We start from the raw sequence: 24823 nt of genomic DNA on the forward strand, positions 1-24823 counted from the left end.
ATCAGCAAAACAAACATTTGGGTTATTTGGATCTCAGAAAGGGAGAGGAAAGAGAGGGAGGCATAGAAATCATATTCAAGGAAATAACTATAGAAATTTTTTTCCCAAACTGGGGCATGATCAGAATTTAGACCTTCAAGAAGTAAAGTAAATATCCAGATTTCTAATCCCAAAGCAACCTACCCAAAGATACATCTTTGTAAAACTATCAAAAACAAAGGACAAAGAAAATATTTCAAGATTCTAGGGAAAAGATGAAAGTGACTTGTCAAAATAGCACAACTAGAGCTTCATTAGACTTTTGAGCAGTAACCTCGGAGACCAGTAGATAATGAGATGACATATTTGAGCTATCACAGATAAGAACTGCCACAATTACTTTATCCTTTGTCCTGCAAGACTACCGTTAATGTATAAAAGTGATATAAAAAATCCTTCTCAAATACAAAAAAAATGGTTTGCTATTACCAGACATGTATGGAAAGATTTGTTGGAAAGTAAGTTAGGAACACTTAAATTTGTTCATACATAGTAAAAAACAAATCCAGAAACACAAGCCATAGTACTCTGACACAGCTATGAAATATAAAAGTGGAGGAAGAAATGTCCATAAGCAGTACATGTTGTTGAGGTGGGATCAGTTTAAAATTGACTCTTTTATGTATAGTAAGTGGAATACAGGACATAAGATAGCCACAAGACAAAATACAGGACAGAGACACATAGAATATGAAAATAAAGTAACATAAACACTACGTAAAATCTTCCATACAAATTAGCAGATATAAACTTCGGATAAGACTCTGGGGGGAATGGGCTTTTCAGGTCCTGGTACAAGATGGTGGAGGAGGACCTAAGCTGAGGGTGAGAGCACTTTTTAGAAAACTGAGAAATTTTACACATATACAAGCAACTGTATTTACTATAAACCATTAATCCCTCAAATTAAAGAAAAACTCATAAAAACATACTGGAAAAGAAACAACACATGTGTGATAGAACCGGGGGAGGGGACTTTTCATATCATGATACTGTGAAGCTAGAAATCAGCTACAAAGAAGATAAAAGAAATATCTAGCAAATGTGAAAACTAGACAATATGCTTCTGAATATTATATTGTTCAATGAAGAAATCTAAAGAGAAACTGAAATTTACCTGGAGACCAACAAAGATGAAGAGATGAACTACCAGATCCTATAGGATTCTACAGAAGACATTCAGAAGGAAATTCACAGCAATACAGGTCCACATTAGTAAAGAATAACAGACTTAAATATGCAATCTAGAAAAAGAACAACAAGCAGACCCAAACGTCAAAAGAAGGAAGGGATTAATAAAAGTCAGAGCAGAAATAAATACAATAAAAACAAACAACAAAAAAGATGACGAAAAATCAACAAAACCAAGAGATGTCTCTTTCAAAGGATAAATAAAACTTATGAAAAATGTTAGCTTGGCCTACCAAGAAAAAAAAAGGAAATAAAGGCATGTTAGAAACAACCAGGGATGGAGCTGGGGGGCGGTAGTGCAGTGGGTCAAGCACACATAGCACAAAGCTCAAGTCCTGGTTGGAGCCCTGGCTCCCCATCTGCAGGGGGTCGCTTAGTGGGCAGTGAAGCAGATCTGCATGTGTCTATCTCCTATCCAGCAACAATGAAAATAACAACCAGGGCAACACAATGGAAAAAATGGTCTCCAGATGCAGTGGATTTGTAGTGCAGGCACTGAGCCCCAGAGATAGCCCTGGAAGCAATAAAATAAAATAAATAAAAAAAAACAAAATAAATTTAAAAATTAAAAAAAAACACCACCAGAGTCTGGGGAGCTATCATAATGGTTAGGCAAAATACTTCTGCACCTGGAGCTTGGAGGTCCTACTTTCAATCTCCATCACCACCACAAGCAAGATCCAATCAGTACTCTGGTATCTCTCTCACTCTTTCTCTCTCCTTCCTTTCTTAAAGAGTAAATAAAATATACTTTAATTTTTTTAATTAAAAAAAAACTATTGGAGATGAGAGAGGTAAAATTACAAATGGTGATGTAAATATATGAAAGATCATACAATAATACAATAGTTTTATAAAATAATACAATAAAGAGTTTCTCTCTGCAAGCAATTTGGACAGCCTAGAAGAAATGAACACATTCTTATAGACATGCCACCTTCGAAACATATAATAATACAATAAAGAGTTTAATACAATAATACAATAAAGAGTTTCTCTCTGCAAGCAATTTGGACAACCTAGGAGAAATGAACACATTCTTATAGACATACCACCTTTGAAGCATGGCTAAAGAGAAAATAAACAGCCTGAATAGGCCAATAATGAATACAGACATAAAAAATAAATTCAGTGGTGAGAAAGGCAATCAATTATTTAGTAAACATGTATATGGAAAAGATAGCTGTAGCTCTCCCCCAGTTACTTCCAGTAGATTGAAATGTCTACATTTATCTTATATTGACTTTAGCCATTTGAAACCTCTTTTAATTTTACCATTGTTTTTTTCAAAAGTGAAAAACAAACAAAAAATCAACATTGATGTGTGATGTGTGTACATAATTTTAGAAGTCAAAAGATGCTAGAAAGTTTGTGTCAACTACAAAGCAGTCCTTTGTCCTCCCTCAAACCAAAACCCTGGAAAATAACCTGTCTCTTGCAGAAATCCTAAAGACAATTACATGGAGCATCTGAGGATGTCAGAAAGAAGAGTTAGTGAAAATCCCTGAAGGATCACAGTATGTGCTAGGCAACTAAGTGTGGAAACCTTGGTGGCAGCACATGCCACCCATTCACCCTGCCTATTTCTATAGTGTGTTAAGTCAGAGGGGTTAAGGAAGATCATTGCAACAAAACTCAGGAGACTGAGGTGTTGATTTCTGCTCTTCTATTAGTTATCTCTGCTGTGGAGTATCTTTTTAGCAAAAAAAAAAATAGGAAAGGTTCATTGTAGATGAAATAGGAGTTTTAGCTATTTGGTTCTATTCTTCTTCTTCTAGCGTTTGCCCTTCTTCCGTAGCCAGTCAACAGCATCAGGTTGAGCCTGATGTAAAGTTTCAAGACCTCCTTTGAATCTGGAGAGGTGGCAGTCATTGACTATGTGGGTCATAGTCTGTCTGTAGCCGCAGGGGCAGTTCGGGTCGACTCTGGCTCCCCAGAGATGGAACATAGCGGCACACTGGCCATGGCCTGTTCGATAGCAATTGAGGAGGGCCCAATCATAACGTGCTAGGTCAAAGCCGGGTTGACGCTTGCAGGGGTCTGTGATGAAGTGTTTGTTCTTTACCTCAGCTGACTGCCAGCTCTGTTTCCAAGAGACTGGAACAGAGAAGTTCAGTGTAGGCGTAGGGGACCAGATTGGGTGATGAGACGTCAAGCGTTGGACGGGGTGGGCGAAGATATCCGCGTATATTGGCAGGTCCGGTCGAGCGTAGACGTAGGAAATGAACTTAGATGATGCCGCATCCCGACGAATATCTGGCGGGGCGATGTTGCTAAGAACTGGCAGCCATGGAACCGGGGTGGAACGGATGGTTCCAGAAATTATCCTCATGGAGGAATACAATTTGGAATCGACCAAGTGGACATGGGGGCTACGGAACCATACTGGGGCACAGTATTCTGCAGTGGAATAGCATAATGCCAGAAATGATGATCATAGTGTGGAAGCGCTTGTGCCCCATGAGGAGCTGGCCAGTCTTGCAATGATGTTATTCCTCGCGCCCACCTTTGCTGCAGTTTTTATGAGATGTTTGTGAAATGACAGAGTGCGATCGAGGGTAACGCCAAGATAGACTGGCTGGGCTTCATGCCGGATTCTCGTATCGCCAAGCTGCACATTAAGCTCACGTGAGGCCGAGGCATGGTGTAGATGGAAAACAGATGATACCGTTTCTGCAGTGCTAGGAATTAGTCGCCATTTTTTACAGTAATCAGATATCAGAGACATTTCTTTCGTGAGTGTTTCCTCGAGGATGTCGAACTTGGATGCCTGAGTTGCACAGCAGATGTCATCGGCGTAGATGAACTTCCTTGAAGAAGTTTCTGGTTCTGTGATGTGTGATGGTTAACACTCTGGACTCTGTGAAATGGGAAGTTTTGGTGTTAGAATCAGGAATTCAATTTCGGGTATGCTGAAATTTAATATCCAAATGTAAATATGAAATTAGGCTATTAACTGTGTGAGTCTGGAGTTGGGTAAAGATTTGATAAATATAAGGTTTATGGCATAAATGTGGTGCCATGAGTCTAGAAATGATCACCAAGGGGATAGTTACAGAAAAGAGAACTGAAGAATGAATAGTGGGGCGATGTTAAAAGTCATGGAAATGAAGAACTCATATACTAGTCAACCAAAATGTTTGCAGGTAAAATTTGATTTCTGGATTAGACTAAAAGTTCAGGAATTTCACAAGCTAGAAGGGTTCACCAGGAACATCAATTTTTAAAAGGAATGCTAAAATAAGAAACAGGGCGTCTGGTTTCTAGTCCTAATTTTTTTGTCAAGGTGAATTTTATGCTTTAGCAAATCAGTTAGTTTTTGCAGGTATTCTTTTCATATCAGAAAGTGGCATTGGTTAGAATAGAAGCTCTCCATATTTTAGATATCTATAATTCTGTGCCCTCCTTTTAGTGAGAACAAAACTAAAATCAAAGAGTAGGGACAAGTGACTGACTTACTCAACATACTGTCATTAGGAACAGGCCATAGACCAATGTGACTTCCATGCAATAGATTTTAAGTTTTGTGTTATACATCTTAGAACAGTTAGGTATTTAAAAAAAAAAACTGGTTAATTTATCATAAATCTAAAGCATCTCATTTTTAAAAAATCTAGTTTGGGTCTGATCTCATTATGCTTGACACTCTTCAGGTAATTCTAATGAACAATTTGAGCTGAAGCCCCCTTATTTTATATTAAAAGGCAGAGAAATGCCTTGTTAGTCGATATAGTTCTCTAAAACCTTAAATAAAAAAATAGCTGAGGACTATGGGGAGGGAGAGCACAAAGTGAAAAATGTACTGAACATGGAGTATTGCATCAAAGCAAAGGATTCTGGGGAGGAAGGGAGAGGGTGTAAAGCAAGAAAACTCTGAGGGCCTATTATATAATGAAATTGCATGCATGTGCAATGATTGTGCTGTAAAGCATTAATCCCCTAAAAAAAAAAACCTGATTTACCATTAGCTTGCAATACCGTAAAATTTGGGGGGTACAAATTCACTCCTCTGTATGTATATATGCTTTACCCATTCATCACTAAAGTTCTTGCGCTATCAAACTATCAAAATAACCTCCTCGGTCCATTGTTCCTACCCCTTGTCCCCTTCCCCTCTCCTAGTTGCCTTATCTTTCACAGTCTAACAGTTACTTTTGTGGTTTGTTTCCAGTCTCCCCCCAACACTTTGGATATTTATATTCTAAATATGAGTAAAATTACCTGGTCATTTTTCTTTACCTCTTCTCTAATTGTTTTAGCATGATCACCTTTTACTTCTATGGTGTTGCAAAGGGCAAGATTTCATTTTTGTTTACTAATAGAGTGGTATTTCCCTGAGTATACACTCCACACCTTTTTAAAAAGATTAACTGTGTTTATTGCATATGAGAAAGAGTTTCAGATGAGACAGAATGAGAGAGGAGAGTTATGTATCAGTCCAGTAAACACAAAGTTGAAGAGAAAACCAGGAAACGCAGGTATGTAAGCTGAAAGTTTTACCCATTGGGCCATCTCCCCAGACTATATAAGTCTTTTTTATCTAGACATCTGTAAATGGGATTTTAAGTCAGTTTCATTTCTTGGTAATTGCAAATAATGCTGTCATTAACACGGGGTTCTATGTATTCTTTTAAATTAACTTTTTTCATATTCTCTGGAGAAATAGCAAGGAATGATATTGCTGGACTATATGGTGCTTCATTTTTACTTTTTAAATGATATTCCAGTTTTTTTTGGGGGGGTTAGCTAGAGGCAGAAGGACAGATAGACAGATAGACAGACAGACAGACACAGAGAGAGATTACAATATTGAAGCTCCCTTCAACCCAGTGGGGGAAGAACTGGAGTCTGGGTTTTGTACATAACAAAGCAGTGCACTATCCAAGTGAATTATTTTGCCACCCCCCATTTTAAATTTTTTACTATCATAATTTTCTGCAGAGATTTATACACATTTTGAGAGAGAGAGGGAGAGAGAGAGAGGGAGGGAGAGAGAGAGAAAGGGAGGAAGAGGATGAACTAGAATACCTCCCTGGCATATGTATTGCAGAGAACTGAACCCAAGGCTGCATGCATCTTAACTTGTATTACCAAAACACACACACACACCTCAATCAATTTCTTTCAGACAGGAAGAAGACTTAGTCGTAAAGCATCGGACTTGCACATTGGAGGTTTCATGTTTGATCCCCAGTACTAGATATTTCAGAGCTGAGTAATATTCTAGTCTTTCTAGGATATATTCCTCACTTGACCTCATAAAATAGATAAATCAATCTTTTTAAAGAAACATTTTTTATTCAAGTAAAGATTACAGGAAAACAGCTTTCTAGGCATTGTGAAACCAAAGTAGCAAGTATTAGCTCTCTCTGAAGCCTTCAGTAAAATGGTGTGGCCTTGGCTTTCTCTTCTTTCTTTCTTTCTTTTTTTTTTTTATTTAAGAAAGGATAAATTAACAAAACCATAGGGTAGGAGGGGTACAACTCCACACAATTCCCACCACCCAATCTCCATATCCCACCCCCTACCCTGGTAGCTTCCCCTCTCTCTATCCCTCTGGGAGCATGGAACCAGGGTCATTGTGGGTTGTAGAAGGTGGAAGGTCTGGCTTCTGTAATCGCTTCCCCGCTGAACATGGGCGTTGGCTGGTCGGTCCATACTCCCAGTCTGCCTCTCTCTTTCCCTAGTAGGGTGGGTCTCTGGGGAAGCGGAGCTCCAGGACACATTGGTGGGGTCTTCAGTCCAAGGAAGCCTGGCCGGCATCCTGATGGCATCTGGAACCCGGTGGCTGAAAAGAAAGTTAACATACGAAGCCAAACAAATTGTTGAGCAATCATGGACCCAAAGCTTGGAATAGTGGAGAGGAAGTGTTGGGGGCGTACTCACTGCAAACACTAGTGTACTTCTGACTTCAGGTATATATTTTGCAGTAGTTTACGGATACGTTTGAACATATGCTCTCTCTCACAGAAACTGGTGTATATCTAGGTTTTGGGACTTTGTTAGAAAGTGAACCACCTGAGATGGAATTAGAGTATACTATGAAAGGAAAGGTCTCACCCGAGTAATGAAGCTGAAGGGTTGTCATTCCACACGTGAAGTCTCTGGACACAGTCTGAAGTGAAGCATGTTGAGGTGGCAATCGTTGTGTTGATTAGGTTGTGATCGGCAGATGCAATATTATTTGATATGGATTGGGAGAGGCATACGGGAAAGTGGGCCCTATCCAAGGGTTCCAGGACTGGGGGAAGTAGGGGCTCTATAGTGGAGATGTGAGGTTCCTGCTGTCTTAGGGTTCAAAAAGACAATCGATAAATGGCGTGGCCTTGGCTTTCTTAAATGCTATTCTACAAATGAAATGTTATGGAGAACTGTGAAGCCAAGTGTTGAGGAGAGGAGGAAAGAACAGCTAGCTTTTCCTCATATTCTACTGGGGAAAATTCCCATAGATTGATTCCAAAGAGATAAACAAGCAACAACAAAATTATAAGGCATAGTCAACAAAAGCTGTTATTTTCACCCTTTCACCTTATCTATATAGCAGGTAGAGTCAAGTTGTCCATCTTAGCAGTATTACTACTCTCATACTGGTTTTTCATCAAAGTGTTACTATTTTGTACACTAGTAGGACTTAAGAATTCTTGATGAAAATCTACATTCCTTGTCATCCTATAACATTTGGCTTTGTGCTAACAGGTGTATATATGTAATCATGCATACATGCATATATGTGTGTGTGTGTGTGTTTAATAGCATGCTTTTACTTTCTCTAGGGGACATTTGTGTAGGAGAAAAGCTATTTTCAATTAAGACAGGCCAGAGACAATGACTATGGAGCGCCACTATTCAGTCTTACCATAGATACCTACTTCTCTAGTAGTTCCAACAAAATTATTTCACCATGCACACTACACCATGCATACTAGTAATTAACCTAGTAAGTTTTCTTTGAGCGATTCTTGTACATTTTATACCTTTGTTAGTGTTATTTATAACTTTAAATCACTTTCTTAGTTTAGGAGCATAAAATATTTTGTGTATGACTTGGTTTGCTCATAAAATTGTCATATTTGATATATTTAAAGATGTGAAGGCCTGGGGGAGAAAACCAGAAAAATTCACGAAAGAAACCAAGCAAGTCTGTAGAAACGATTGTTTTTCCCCCTCTGGGTCTTCGTAGCTTTCCTCTACTCAAATGTGCAACCCATAATCATGAATACCGGGTAGAAATATACTCTGAGATTACTCTAGGGAGACTAGGGCTCAAGATAATTGTAACTTTTAAAAATAGGTTTCACCATTGTTTGGAACCATCTACAATTCAATTTACTTCATCGCACAAGCCATGAATAATGCTATGAAAGAAGATGGACAGCCTAGTGCTGCCAGCCTGGTTCAGCATTCCAGAAACATGCAGTTTTATGGATTCAACCAGTTGATAAGAACAGATTCAAATGGAAATGGCATTTCAGAATATGTAATTCTGGACACCAACTGGAAAGAATGGGAACTCCACAGTACTTACACTGTGGACATGGAAATGGAGCTGCTACGGTTTGGAGGGACCCCCATCCACTTCCCTGGTGGGAGCCCCCCTCGAGCAGATGCAAAATGCTGGTTTGCAGAGGAGATCTGCCGAGGAGGTAAGGAATGGAAAATCAGTGGTAGTCACATTGGTTTAGTTCTGGCTAGAAGAGAACCTTAAAAAAACAAACTAAAAGGGGAAAGGATGGAATTTGTATATTTGCATTCAAATGACACCTTAGTATCATGTATAGTTATACAGCGAGAGGTATTTTGAAGCTTTGAATAATGGTCCACAGATTGAAAGCCATAATATATATATATTTATTTATTTATTTATTTATTTATATTTATATTTATATTTAAAAGACTCTACTCCCAAAGAGGTTACTCTAACATGAAAAATATATTCCTTTTCCTTGGTATGTTGTAGGCTATGACCTGCAATTATTTCCCTTGTCGGAAAGATAGCCTTGTATTGCTTTGATATGTTTGTATCCTGTCATTCATATCTCAGCATAGAAATGTCTATACTCTCTCCTCTCTGAATCCCCACTGAAAAGGCTATATCTCACAATTTATCACAATGTTGCTTTCTTTTTGTTTCTTGTATACTGATTGTGTGCCCCCTCCCAAATAGACTGTTCCTGCTCCTTGAGGGTAGGAACCATAACTTATTATTTTCTTGCTTCCTCCACCCCAAATGCCCATAGTAGTAATCATAGAATAAATGCTTACAGTTTGATTGATTTACAGAACTTCTCTAGTTTTTGAAGGAAATGTACGATGTCTCTGTGAGGCAGATGGGAACTTTGGAAAGAGCTGGATTATTCCTTATGCAAGTGTATACCACACTTCTGAAACCAAATGCATCTATGTGAAATAGGCTTTGTTGTCCATTTTTCTCTAGCATAACATACCTAACCACTTGTTCGCTCACCTCATGATATGTTTAACTCTGAAATCATAATAATGTATCTAAATATTTAGGTGTTTCAGAGATCAGTTTACATCCAGATGATAACCCAAACTCACTCTCAGAGGATAAATGCTATGACTTATCCTTCTTTTTAAAAAATATTTTATTTATGTATTCATGAGAAAGATAGGAGGACAGAAAAAGAACCTGATATCACTCTGGTATATGTGCTTCCAGGGATTGAACTCAGGACCTCATGCTTGCACCACCTCCCAGACCACTTATGATTCACTTCTTTTACTCATGAATTGGTTTCAGAAAACTAGAAAGTTGTTTCATTTTACAAAGACAATTTAATACCCTTCAAAAATAAGGTAACATATTTATGCCCCAAGAATTCAATTCCATCCAGCTTAAATTAGGGTCCTCAAAGTAGTTCCACTTGTAGACTTTTTCCTCCAAGGAAACACTTAGGCCAGCCTTAATTTATATGATTTGTAAATGTCAGAGTAGTGAGTGGTTTTTCTTAAAACCAGTGAAATTGCTTTCTGTGTCCATAAAGCCAACATGACAGACTGCTGTAAAAAATGGAATTAAGTTAAGTAGATGTGGCTTGGTTTTAAAGTCACCAGAAAGCATGAGAAGTAGCTTTATGGTTTCCAGTATTTACTATCTCTAATAATGTCAGTCTTCCTCTTCCTCTCTGCAGGCATTGACCCTGTCTTTGCTGTGATGATCTGCTTTGCTTTGCTCATAGCCCTGCTTTCTATTAATGGATTTGCTTACTTTATAAGGTATACTTTTTGTTCTTTTGTGTATAAAAGTATGAGCTCATAATAGACTTATTAGTACTGATTTCCAGGAAGTCATGTTTCAATGTTATTGCCTCGTTACATAGTCCACTCATTTTCCCCCCATAGTGATTTACCATCCCTACTGTTCCCATTTAAAGTGAAGTGTTCTCATATTGCCAATAATAACTTCCTTGGCTGTATCAGCAGTGTTTGTTGCCTATGAGTAGAGCTGAATGTCATCACTGTGGTGAAATCAAGAAATTACTGTTTTTTTCTTTCTCTCTCTCTTTCTTTCTTTCTTTCTCCCTTTCTTTTCTTTTTTTTTTTTCTATTTCTAGTATAGATGGTCTACTTACTATCTGTTCTTGCTTCCAGGAGCAGAGTATCCTACAGCCACCTATTTCCCGAAATGAACTAGTAAATTGTGAAATGGAACAACTTAATAATCACCAAAAATTAAACAGACGGGTTAGAGAGCTAAGACTTGGGAATAAGGGTGCTCACTCACAGCATTATTGTGGGGATTAAATTAACCAAAGTAAATAATTTATAAGAAAACCTAACAGTGGGTATTAAGAAATGGTATTCATGAAATAGAGTCCAGGGGGTCAGATGGTGGCACACCTCGTTGAGTGCACATGCTACAAAGCACAAGGACCCAGTTTCAAGATCCTCACCCCCACCAGCAGGGAAGTTTCACGAATGGTGAGGCAGTGCTGCAGGTGTCTGTCTCTCTCCCTCTTTCTCTACTCTCCTCTTGATTTTTCTCTATCTATACCCAAATAAATAAATGAATCGATAGATAAATAAAATATTTTTACAAAGGAAGAAATAAATGGAGTCTAACATCCTTACTTTGACACTAATACCTCTTTTTCAGAGTATCATAATCCAGATATTCACTGTCCTATCTCCTTGGACAAAATTCTTCTATCTATTAATGAGTATCATCAAGTCATTTTTGTACTCCTGCAAATTGTTTAATTAGGCAACCAACTAATCTGATGAAATAATTCAGCATCAGGGATAAATGGCTAAAAGTGACTTAATATGATAACCCGTTCTTATAATCTTTGTCTCTGAACAATGTGCCCCTCTTCAAATTTGGATGACTTTGGAAAAAGGAAAAACAAAATCAAGTACACCTTTTTCTTTACCATTTCCACACTGCAATCCACACCTTTGTTACCAGTTTGTAAAGATGATTCTGATAACAATATGGTAGGAACTTAGCAAGAAATAGAAAGGATGTCAAGAATGTACTGAAGGGGGGTGGGTGGTAGCGCAGCGGGTTAAGTGCACATGGCGCGAAACACAAGGACCAGCTAAGGAACCTGGTTCGAGTCCCTGGCTCCACACCTACAAGGGGGTCACTTCAGAAATGGTGAAGCAGATCTGCAGTGTCTTTCTCTCCCCCCTCTCTGTCATCCCCACCTTTCTTGATTTCTCTGTTCTATTCAACAACAACAAAAGCAATGACAAGAATAACAATAACTACAACAACTATAAAACAAGGGCAACAAAAGGGGAAAAATAGCCTCCAGGAGCAGTGGATTCATAGTGCAGGCACCCAACTCCAGCAATAACCCTGGAGGCAAAAAAATAATGTATTAAATAACTGTGTAAGCTTGAACAAGACATGAAGTTTCTCTTGACCAGCATATTCTCACATGTAACTGAAGAAACTGGATTAGATTATCTTTTATTTTATTATTACTAGAAGACCAATGTACTATCCATTCTGCCACAGAGTCACCTTGGATTAGATGATCTTTAAGACTCTGTCCAGGTCTAGTAACCTAATGAATCTGCGAAATCTTGGACTGAAACTATAGCAGGTGTTGTTGCTCTTAGTGTTTAATATATTGGTGTCACTGTGAAACAAAACAAAACGATATTATCCAGTTTCCCCAGTACAGGAAACTTGATAAAACCACAAGAATTAGTAGGTAACTTTTGAATTGCTAGCGCGCACTTGATAAAAACACTAGGCTCAAAGGAAGCTTTTCTTTATATTTCAATGGCTGTATCTCTGCCCAATACAGAAATTTAATGTCCTTAATTTAGCAACTATCAAAATATATAACATTTGTTCAGCATTATTAGATGCTTAGTGAAGATAAATACGATCTAATCAGAAAGCTCCCTCTATCCAGGTAAACTTGAGATGTAATAGGTTGGAGATAGATGGCTTTCAAAACTTGAACTCACTACCAGTTTAATCTTGAGACAGATTCCATATGGCTTCTCCTTCTCTCCCTTTGGTTGATTGAACCTCAATATTCGCTGTCCTTTTAGCTTGCATGTACAGTTTGTTACTCAGCCCTTGAATATTTGATGTACAACTAGATCTTGAATCAGCAAATGTAATTAGAGCTTTTCATCTGTAATGCTTCTATACAAAACATTATTTTAATAAAAAAACATTTAATTATAAAAAGAGAGAGATAACAGGCTGTGCCTATCCAATGCCAACACATACATGAATGGGAAGGTGGAAAAAGGCATCACTCAGCATTAACACATAGACACACACACACACACACAGACACACACACACACACACACACACACACACACACACACACACACACTGTTCTCACTATGGGATAGACCTGTTCTTTGGATTTTGAGTGAGCCCAATATAAAATCCTTGCGCAAGGAAGGAGAACAGAAAAACAAACAAACAAAAAATAAAAAAAAACATGGCATGGGGAGGGGGGGCTTGTTTTTGGTCCTTGAGGGCTAACGGGCAGAGAAGACTAGAGAGGAAAATGATTGGGAAGGGACATGATTAGAGAAGAAAATGATTGGAGAGGAAAATGAGTTTGAGACAATTGGTATTTCAAGTGGTCATAGAAAACTCAGAAATAGGAGAAAGACATATTATTTCCCAGAGTTACTTGGACCCCGGTTCTTTAGTTAAGAAAGCACAAAAGATGCCTTCCTCCCTATCTCTGCCCACCACTACTGCAGTCAGAAAAGCTGAGCAGCTGATGAGTTTCTGTAATAGATGGTGATTACTTGGGGGAGAGTGACCGTTCCTTCCTTTTCTCTGTGTTTTGATTGTTTAAGATTTTTTTTTCAGACAGAAAGAAGCACAAAGAACCCAAACCACCCCAAAACAAAAGATTCTCTGAAATTCCCCATTCTCCCTATTCTAAACCAGATTGCCTGGTCTTTTTGTGCAGCTCTGCTCTGCTTTGTGATACTAATGATGATAATGATAATAATGAGCCCTTATACTTTGATAGTGCTTCGCTTTTCGGAGCACTTTCACATACATTATCTCATTTGATTTTGAAAACAACTCTGTAAAGTGGGTAATGCAAGAACCATTATCCTGCTGGATAATCGAGGACTCTGATAGGTATGACAAAGTTATTTATCCAAGGTAATCTGTCTAATTAATGACAGAATTAGCTCCACACCCCGGGTCTGGATTGGTAGTTTAATTTTTTAATAGAATGTATTCTGTAGCATGATTATTTTTACATATGTGCCCGCTTTAAGACTATTAACAACACATATGAAGCAGATCAGTTAGGGAGAGATACTTTATTTTGCCAAAAGATTCATGTGTTCTAGAGAATTCACTACAGGGCTCTTTTAGTTTTCTCTGCAGGACAGCAGCTCCCAGAGTGATGAGGGACATATTTGTTGGCAGACAATTAGAAACACATTAATTGTTTGTTTACAAACCAGTGGGATCACTGAGAAAAACCGGACAGGATTGCTAGTACTTAAGCTACAATATTATAGACATTTTAGAGCAAGATGACATAGCATTTTAATTCAGCAGTTGTTTCCCCCACTCTTAGCGTAGTTTTCCTCCTGGTACCTAGCTTTAATATACTCCACAGAGTAACCATTAAGGGGTTAGGGAAAAAGGGAAGTCAAAATGTAGCTGTCAGGACTCAGGAGACAAAACAAACACATGGATTAATTTCAGATGCCCTCTAGGTTCTCAAGTTGCCAGATCAGCTCAACTGGGATGGCCTACCTGGCTGTGTGGTTAGATATAATAAAATCCTATGTGTTCAGTAATTGATTTGTAGGAAATAATTTCATTCACTGCAAATTAATAGACATGTTTGGAGAGAATTAGGTTTAAACTGTGTCTATGTAATGCTCAAACAAGAGACCAATTCAGTGAAAGGGGAAAAAAATAAAAAGAAAAAGCGAAGCCAGCCCACTTGTTTGGAATCCTATAAACAAAGCAACCAAATGATTGAATTTTTCCACTTTCAACCTGTTGCTTTGGCAACGCATAGATGTGACTTTGCAAGACAAGTGATCTGGGCCTACAGCCAGGGACTAAGGATTTGAATCCTAGCTCAGCCACAGGGTAGGGGGCTCTCACTCAATTTACTTAATTTTGTTAATTTCTTTCGTGAATTTTTTTATCTATAAAATGGAGATTAATGATTGTTGGCCCTGGTATTATTAGGGCATATACTATGGCATATGAGAAAGGGTACTGAATCATTTTAGCGTATTTAATTGTGTTGTTTTTAATGTGTTCTTGATGTGGGACCATCCTTTCATTAGTTGTAGACACTGTCCCCATGAAGCACCCCCACTCCTCCCTTTTGATGCCTTTTAAGGACATTCAAGGTTTTCTCTTTTATTAACTCTACCAGTTGTGAGAACCAAAGCTGCTAACTTCTTTTTAGTGTGGATACTAGAGTACAGATCCATGTATAGTTGTGTTCTCTATTATATTGGATACTCCTTAATTTCAATTTTAGAGCCAATTAAGCATGGGTTTGCAAACAATTCAGCCACCTTATGACTCTGATTTTGTTGGTTTCAGAAATCAAATAAATAAAATCCAGCTGATTAAAGGACCTAACAGAATTCTATTAACTCTAGAGGATGTGACATTTATCAATCCTCACTTTGGCAGTAAGGTAAGGAGTATCTCTTTCTCTTATGGCATTAACCATTATGGTAGTTCACTAGTCACATATGACAATTAGCATTTGACAAGTGACCCATCTGAACTAAGGTGTACTACAAGAGTAAAATACACACTGGATTAAGAATACTTAGTACAAAAAAATGTGAAATATCTCATTAAACTTATTTCAGATATTTTAACATCTAAGAGTGACTATATTCAGTTGAATAAATTATATTTTAGAAATTAATCTCACTTGTTTTTTTAATTTTGTAATGTTACTATTGTAATCATTGATATATGTGATTCATGTTACATTTGTTAGATTTTACAGAAGTGAATGCAATGTATTTTGGATAACAGTGTAATTTTGACTTCATATAGCATTTGAAGCTAACATTTAATTACTAGTTTCTTAAAGGAAGGGATGATTTTTTTAAAATGCTAACTTATAGCTCCCGACATGGAGCTAATGGTATAATAGGTGATTACAAAAGCTTATGGAATGAATGAAACAACTAGTGGATGAGAGTTTAATTTAACCAGGAGTTTGTTCTGGTTGTTTTTGTGTTGAAATTGATAGTTTTCACAGAGAACCTCCTACTATGCCCTAGTTCTGAGGTATGCTTTGTGAGAGATAGGATATTGTTTCTGTCTTCAAGGGGATAATTGTCAAGCCAGAGGTACTAATCATACAATGCAGAAGAGTTGATAAATGATATATTGTACAAAAGACACTAAAATTTAGTGGAACTTCAGAGAAGGCAGATCAGTAGAGGAAGGTTTTTCAGCAACCCATTGCCAAAGCACAAAGAGGAGTGACAGAGTTGTCTAGGTCACATGTTACAACTGTAAGCACTTTTGTTTGGCTATCACAAAAAATAATTGAAAAGAATTATGATATTGTATGATTGCACATAAAATATGAATTTCTGGGTGCTCTTTAAAAATTGGAAGATGTATCAACCTTGTATATCACTGTGATATTAAGCTGGAACTGAGTACTAATTGCCCTTTCTGGAATGGAGTGTTTGCTGCAGTTTGACAGTTCCTTTCACTTTCTATTATGTGTAGGCTATTTTATCAATTTATATGACTCCTATAAGCATTCTAGGTCGAGAAAACAGCATAAATGCAAGGCTGTAAAAGAGAGTTTTGTTGAAAGTAAATAGTAATTAGAGAGTGTGTATCTGTGCACTAATTGATCTATGAAAATAAATGAAAGACATTAGTCTTTGTAAATTCCAGTATGGTGGTGGCAGGATGTAGGTAAAATATGCAAACAATCCTATTGTCCTCATGTTCTATTTACTTTTGCTACACCAGTGTGTCAGATATGGAAATTGTTATCTTTTAACAAACTGATCATTAACATAAAGATGGTTTGGAAATCATTGTCTTAAACTAGTTGATTGGATGAAAAAGGATAGTTTGTACAATTGGAATAAAATAAAATATTCAGCTATTTGGGTTAATACTCAATTATAGCTCTAACTCTTATTTGGTTAAATCATCAAACCATTTTGTAAGATTTAAAATGTATTGCTGAGTGCCAAATTATCATCATTCTGAATACAATTCATCCTTCTGCCATAAAGAAGCTTGGGTGTTAGTCTCTAATTTTGAAGCCATTAAGGGTCCCACTCATGGTGGCAGATTTTATCTGAATCTGTCACAAACAATATTCCTTGTATGAAATTTCCCACTTCAAGTATGAAGGGTAGATCATGTAGTACAAAATCTGAAGCAAGCCCCATATATCACTCAACAACAAGAAAACAAGTACTCAATTCTGTGATGAATGTTTTTTCAGAAATAAGTGATCACTGGTAAACTCAAATGGTTAAATGTTATTATCCAAATGTAGTAATACATATTAATGTTTTGAATAAAAACAATAAACCTATTCTTAAAATAACTACTTCTTTTGCAGGGTATCCATGTCAATGTCTGTTCATATCTATTTCTAACATGTTTTGACTCTAAAGTGTCAATCAATAAACAATGCTAGATTTTGGACTGAATTAGTTATTTATTTGTACAGACCTTGCAATAGTCCAATAAAGCCTGTATCATTTCCATTCATGCCTTCTCCCTTTTCTACTGGCATACAGACAGTATTTGAATGACTAAGGAATACTAGCTTTCACAAAGGAACCATAAATAATAGAGCAATACTACCTTCTAGAGTACTTAGAATTTTAAGATCTTGTTCATGATGGTAGAGCTTTTCTTTCACTTCTGCACAAATGTTGACAATGTGAAAGTGAAAAAATAATCCCTGCTTTTTCCTCTTATGAGTAAGAAAAATTAATAGCAGCAAGGATTGAAAATTTTATAAAGGTAAAAGATGGTGGTAAAAGGTAAAAGATGGTTAAGCGCACATGCTACAATGTGCAAGGACCCAGGTTTGAGCCCCTTGTCCTCACCTGCAGGGGAGAACTTCACAAGTGATGAAGCAGGGCAGCAGTTGTCTCTCTCCCTCTCTGTCTCCCCCTACCCTCTCGATTTATGGCTATCTCTATCCAATAAAAGTTTTAAAAAGATTTCGATAAAGAAAATCTTACAGAAATATTTATTTTATTATTATTATTATTTTTGCCCAAGTCTAAAAGAATGGCATTACCCTAGAAGAATTTATCTCTTGGCCTTCAGACACCTTTTGACATTTGGCTTGTGTGTGGAGTTCTGATAATAAAAGATAAGGGAAGCATATAATTTTCCTAAATTGTAGTAAAAAAAAAAAGAAAAAGAAAACGCTTACAGCTGGCTGGGTCTTATCAGTTAAATAGCCAACCAATGTTAGAATTCCATCCAAATATAATGTCTATTTGGTGAATAAAAAGTTTTATTTGGTATAAAAAAATTAAGACAGTTAGAAAAACTGGCTGGTCAGTAGAACTCAAGTTAGGATAGGAAGTTTGTGGAAGAGAGTGAATCTGAAGTTCAAATGTTATGTGAATTTTTTTAAAAAATATATTTATAAAATGGAAACATTGACTAAACCATAGGATAATAGGGTACAACTCCAAACAATTCTCACCACCAGAACTCTGTATCCCATCCCCTCCCCTCGTAGCTTTTCTATTCTTTAACCCTCTGGGAGTATGGACCCAAGGATATTGTGGGATGCAGAAGGTTGAAGGTCTGGCTTCTGTAATTGCTTCCCTACTCAACATGGGGATTGGCAGATCGATCCATACACCCAGCCTGTCTCCCTCTTTCCCTAGTGGGGAAGGGCTCTGGGGAAGCAGAGCTCCAGGACACATTGGTGGGGTTGACAATCCAAGGAAGTCTGGTCGCATACTCCTAGCATCTGGAACCTGGTGGCTGAAAAGTGCGTCAACATACAAAGCCAAAGAAATTGTTGACCGATCATGGACCTAAAGGCTGGAATAGTGTAGAAGAAGAGTTGGGGAGGGGGGTTCTCCATTTTGTAGATAGCTAGTATGCATATTTTAGTTATATTCCAAAGGGCCTGTGGCTATACTAGTTTTTTTTTTTTTCCTTTTTCTTTTTTACCCTGAGCCTGAAATCTGATATGCAGGTGGATCCAAGTTATTGTCTGGGGAGATGATGTCATGGCTGGAAAAAGGACCAGAAAGCTGGATGAGGGAAGAGAGTAGCAAGCTCCCTAATATGGCAACGGGGTATGAATATTGTTGACTGTAAACCCTATTGATTTGATGTCATCTGGGGCTCATATTCAGCTGTGAATCTATGTGACCTCTTCATCCCTCTAGATGTGAGCTCACATTCTGTGGTCATGAGTAGGAACATTCCAAGCTGCCCCAATATTGGCCCATCTTTCTCAGGTATAGCATAGAGTATGTTGTCCATCTTCCCTTCAGAGGATGGAACATTTTCTACCATTGTTGATCCAAGTTGAGGGCAAGGTCCTATGGGGATGCACAAAGGACTCCATAACACCCAACCAAACAAAAATGTGTACACACCAATGTTCATAGCTGTACAGTTTGTAATAGCTACAACCTGGAATGACACAGGTGCCCAACAACAGATGAGTGACCGAGAAAGCTGTGGTATATATACACCATTGAATACTATGCAACTATTAAGAACAATGAACCCACCTTCTCTGACCCATCTTGGATGGAGCTAGAAGGAATTATGTTAAGTGAGCTAAGTCAGAAAGTTAAAGATGAATATTAGATGATCTCACCATAAACATAAATTCAGAAGTTGAGAAAGAATAACAGAAAGGGAGACTCAAAGCAGGATTTGACTAAATTGTGAGTAGGGCACCAAAGTAAAAACCCTGGGTGGAGGGTGAGGGTGGATGTTCAGCTTCATGGGGTGGGGGGGGGAGAGAGGAGTGATATAGGATAGGACACAGTGTTTTGGTGGTGGGAATGGTGTTTATGTACACTCCTATCAATTTGTAGTTATATAAGTCACTATTTAATATGAGAGGGGAAAAATTGATTGAATGTCTCAGACTTTTTAAAGCACATACTGAGTCATTTTAATACATAGGCTGAATCTTTGATATGTTGACTCTCTTAAAAGCTTAGACCAGGGAGAAAAGAAACAACCGGTGGCACAGCTATATACAAATAATGTCAAAGGACATAATACAGCAAATCCTAAAAAAGAGATTTTTCAAAGTTAACCCAATTGCCAAATATTGTGATTATAGCAATAACTAGCTATTGTCTTCTTAAACCCTCAGACAACAGGAACCTCCTGCTTCCTCTATAGAGCCTATATTTCCCCTAGTCCTGGAACCTCTGGTGTGGGGCTCACTTTCCTGCACGCTCCTCTCAATTAATACCAAATGATATTGCATCTGCTGATCCCAGCCTAATCAATGCAACGAGTACCACCTTAGCATGCTTCACTTCAGATTGTGTTCAGAGATGTCAGGCATGGAATGCTATGTGGATTTTGGTAGATTTTCTTGCTTTCTTTTTTACCCTGTATGGAGATGTCTGTATCTTATTATACAGATTTATGTGGTTTTTCTGATATAAAAATAAAAGATGAAAGAAAAATGAATCCATTTCTGACCTTGCTCTGTTGAACGACGTTCAGGTTGATGTAAGGGTTATGTAAAGAATCAGGTTTGGGGCCAGGAGGTGGCATACCTGGTTGAGCTCACCTGGTACAGTGCGCAGGGACCTAGATTCAAGGCCCCAATCCCCACCCACAAGGGGAAAGCTTCATGAGTGATGAAGTGGGGCTTCAGGTCTCTCTCTCTCTCTCTCTCCCCCTTCTTTCTTCATTTCTGGCTGTCTGTCTAATAAATAAAGATTAAAAAAAAATTTTAAAGGGGGGTTGCGTGGTAGCGCAGTGGGTTAAGTGCAAGTGGCGCAAAGTGCAAGGACAGGTGTAAGGATCCCGGTTCAAGCCCCAGGTTCCCCACCTGCAGGGAAGTCGCTTGGCAGGTGGTGAAGCAGGTCTGCAGGTGTCTGTCTTTCTCTCCCCTTCTCTGTCTTCCCCTCCTCTCTCCATTTCTCTCTGTTCTATCCAGCAACGAATGACATCAACAATAACAATAATAACCACAACAAGACTACAACAACAAGGGCAACAAAAAGGGAAAAAATGGCCTCCAGGAGCAGTAGATTCATGGTATAGGCACTGAGCCCCAGCAATAACCCTGGAGGCAAAAAAAAATTTAAAAAAGAACTAATTCATTATTTGAACCAGTAAAAAAAAAAAAAGAACCAGGTTTTACAGCTTGTCTAAGTCTCAAGTTGTTGGGATTTCAACACATAAACAGAGTTTACCAATACATTGGAATTTTCCCCCTTTATTGGGGTATGAATGTTTTACATTGAACAGTAAATATGATAGTTTGTACCTGCATAAAATTTCTCAATTTTCCATATAACAATATAACCCCTACTAGGTCTTCTGCCATCCTTTTCCAGGACCTGTATCCCCCTGCCCACACACCCATCTCAGAGTCTTTTACATTGGTGCAATACACCAACTCCAGTCCAGCTTTTGCTTAGTGTTTTCTCTTCTGATCTTGTTTGTCAGCTTTTGCCTGTGAGTGAGATCATCCCATATTCATCCTCCTTGGATTGAAATTTTGACTGTGAAGTATCACTGTATTAAAATAAGTTCAACTGAGTGACAACCAATGAACTTCAGCTTTCAAAAAGTCCATTAGGGTAAAAGAGTGTGAAAGTACTTAAGATTAATTTTTAAATATGTATTTATTTATTTATTTTTTTAAAAGTTTTATTTATAAAAAGGAAACATTGACAAAACCATAGGATAAGAGGGGTACAGCTTCACACAATTCCCACAACCAGACCTCCGTATAGCAATCCCTCCCCTAATAGCTTTCCTACTCTTTAACCCACTGGGAGTATGTACCCAAGATCATTGTGGGATGCAGAAAGTTGAAGGTCTGGCTTCTGTAACATGGGCATTGACAGGTATATCCATACTCCCAGTCTGTCTCTCTCTTTACCTAGTGGGGAAGGGCTCTGGGAAAGCAGAGCTCCAAGGTACATTGGTGGGGTTGTCTGTCCAGGGAAGTCTGGTTGCATCCTGCTAGTGTCTGGAACCTGGTGGCTGAAAAGAGAATTAATATACAAAGCCAAACAAACTGTGGGACAATTATGGACCTAAAGGCTGGAATAGTGCAGGTGAAGCGTTGGGATATGCCTCCATTTTGTAGGCATATTTTTGGTTATATTTCAAAGGGCCTGTAGCTATACTGGTGTTTTTTTTTTTTTTTTGCCTTAGCCTGAAATCTGATAATTAAGACAATAATCTTAATTATTGTCTGGGGAGATGATGTCATGGCTGGGAAAAGGACCAGAAAGCTGGATCACGGAAGAGAGTTACTCCCTAATATGGGAAAGGGGTATAAATATTACTGTAAACCCCATCAATTTGATGTGATCTGGGGCCCATAATTAGCTTAGGAGCCAGTATGACCTCTACATCCCTCTAGATCTGAGCTCACATTCTGTGGTCATGAGTAGGAACATCCCATGCTGCCCCAGTATTGACCCATCTTCCTCAGGTGTAGCATAGAGTATGCTATTCATCCTCCCTTCGGAGGATGTAAATATTTATTTATTTTCCCTTTTGTTGCTCTTGTTATTTTTTATTGTTATTGTAGTTATTATTATTCTTGCTATTGATGTCATTGTTATTAGATAGGACAGAGAGAAATGGAGAGAGGAGGGGAAGACAGAGAGGGGGAGAGAAAGACACCTGCAGACCTGCTTCATCACCTGTGAAACAACGCCCCTGCAGTTGGGGAGCCGAGGTCTCGAACCAGGATCCTTAAGCCGGTCCTTGTGCTTCGCGCCACGTGTGCTTAACTCGCTTCACTACAGCCCGACTCCCTTAAGATTAATTTTTAATTGTATTGATGTTTAAGGGAAACTTGATTTACCATAATATAAATATTTTGGAAGTATAATTCCACCTCTACTCAAAATGTATCACCATAGTAGTATATTATTCCATGCAATAACTCTCCCAGTCTACTGCACCCACTACACTCTTCTGATTCATTACTCTGCACCTCTCAGTCTCCATTGGTAACTTCAGTTCTGCAGTTTGACACCAAGAGAGTATCTTCACTTTATTTCACTTATTTGCCTTTTTCCCCTTTATCCCATATATATGAGATTGTTCATTATTTACCTTTTATATAAATACTTTCGTAGTTCTTGTAGGGTTGATTCGGTGGTCTTGTATTCCTTTGACTGTTGTTTGAACAGTTCTCCATCATTTCTATCTAACTGGGTATTTATGAGTAGAGAACTTTTCTTTTTTTAACCTTTCTTTTATTTATTTATAAAATAGAAATATTGACAAGACCATAAGATAAGAGGGATACAATGCCACACAATTCTCACAACCAGAACTCTGAATCCCATCCCCTCCCTTGAAAGCTTCCCTATTCTTTATCACTCCGGGAATATGGAGCCAGGGTCATTATGGGGTGCAGAAGTTGGAAGGTCTGACTTGTATAATTGCTTCCCTGCTGAACATGGGCATTGACAGGTCTATCCATACTCCCAGCCTGTCTCTCTTTCCCTAGTGGGACAGGGATCTGGGGAGGTAGGGTTCAAGGACACATTGGTGGGGTCTGCCCAGGGAAATCAGGCTAGCATCTGGAACCTGGTGGCTGAAAGAGTTAAGATATAAATCAGAACAAGTTGTTGACTAATCATGAACCTAAAGGCAAGAATATTGCGGATGCAGATTTAGAGGTCTCCATTTTGGAAAAAGCTAGTAGTTTGTTTTCGGTATATTTCAAGGGTCCCATGGCTTTATTAGTTTGTTCCTGAGTCTGACGTCTAATATGCAGGTGGACCCAAAGTATTGTCTTGTGAGATGGTGTCATAGTTGGAATTAGGACTAGAAAGCTGGATCAGGGAAGATAGTAGCTTCCAAATATGGGAAAAGTACATAAATATTATTAACTGTAAACCCCATATATTTTATCTGGGGCCCATATTCAGCACAGGAGCCTATGTAACCTCTGCATATCTGTGGGTCTGAGCTCACATTCTGTTAGTCATGGCTAGGGACATTCCAGGCTGCACAAATTTCAGGACCTATCATCCTTGAGTGGTAGAGTATGTTGTCCAACCACCAGAATGGAACATTCCCTACCATTGTTGATCCTCATAGGGGGCAAGAGCCTGTATGTTGTTACTGAAGGAGATGGCCTGTGACAGTGGAGAGGGGATCTATTCAAGCTCTAGGCCCATCATGTCTGTGTGGGAATCCCAGGACTCTCCGACTAGGGCCCCAGCTGATGGGATGGCCTGATAGTGACTAAAGAGTCATTACTAAAGCATGCCAGTCTCTTGCCCTTATTCAGCTTTTTTAGTCCTTACTTTTGATAAGATTAGCTTTGGAGTGATTGAGGGAAGTGAAATAAGAAGTAAGTGAGGAGTATATCTAAGTCTAAGTAGGAACTATTTCATTAGGAATTTGATGGTGTCTTTTTAGGTCTTTCTACTTGCTTGTTGACTCACTAAAAACTATTGTGCCCTATTGCTTTAAGGTGTATATTTCCCCCAACTTATAGATACATGTGGACATATACTTTATCTCATGGGCCCTGGTGTATATCTAGGTTCTGAAGCTTTGTTAGGAAGGAGTACTTCAGTTTGGACTCATTTTGTTTGAGACTCAGAACTTCAAGGTTCTGGCTGTCTATCTTCTTAGCAAGCATGGGGGGGGGGAATTCTCAACTATTATATCTTCAAATAAGAATTCTTCCTCTTGGGTGGGGGTAGACAGCATAATGACTGTGCAAAGACACTGTCATGCCTGAGACCCCAAGGTCCCAGTTTCAATCCCCCACACCACAATAAGCCAGAGCTGAGCATTCCTCTGCAAAAAGAAAAAAATCTTCCTCTTTATATTTCTTCTTTTGGCATTCTCAATATACAAACATTGCTCTTCATGATGTTAATCCATGGTTTTCTTTTATTAGCT

General features: G+C 38.3%; 1 protein-coding gene across 1 annotated transcript in view; it reads left to right on the plus strand.

Annotated features, from left to right (window-relative positions):
* Positions 1 to 24823, plus strand: part of GUCY2F (guanylate cyclase 2F, retinal) — a 133863-nt gene that overhangs the window by 30131 nt on the left and 78909 nt on the right. The window contains exons 3-5 of the mRNA XM_007534369.2: positions 8522 to 8873; positions 10383 to 10467; positions 15284 to 15380. Coding sequence (XP_007534431.2) covers positions 8522 to 8873; positions 10383 to 10467; positions 15284 to 15380 — 534 coding nt within the window. The remainder of the gene's footprint in view (positions 1 to 8521; positions 8874 to 10382; positions 10468 to 15283; positions 15381 to 24823) is intronic.

Source organism: Erinaceus europaeus, chromosome X, assembly GCF_950295315.1.
Source record: "Erinaceus europaeus chromosome X, mEriEur2.1, whole genome shotgun sequence".
NCBI classification, from domain to species: domain Eukaryota; kingdom Metazoa; phylum Chordata; class Mammalia; order Eulipotyphla; family Erinaceidae; genus Erinaceus; species Erinaceus europaeus.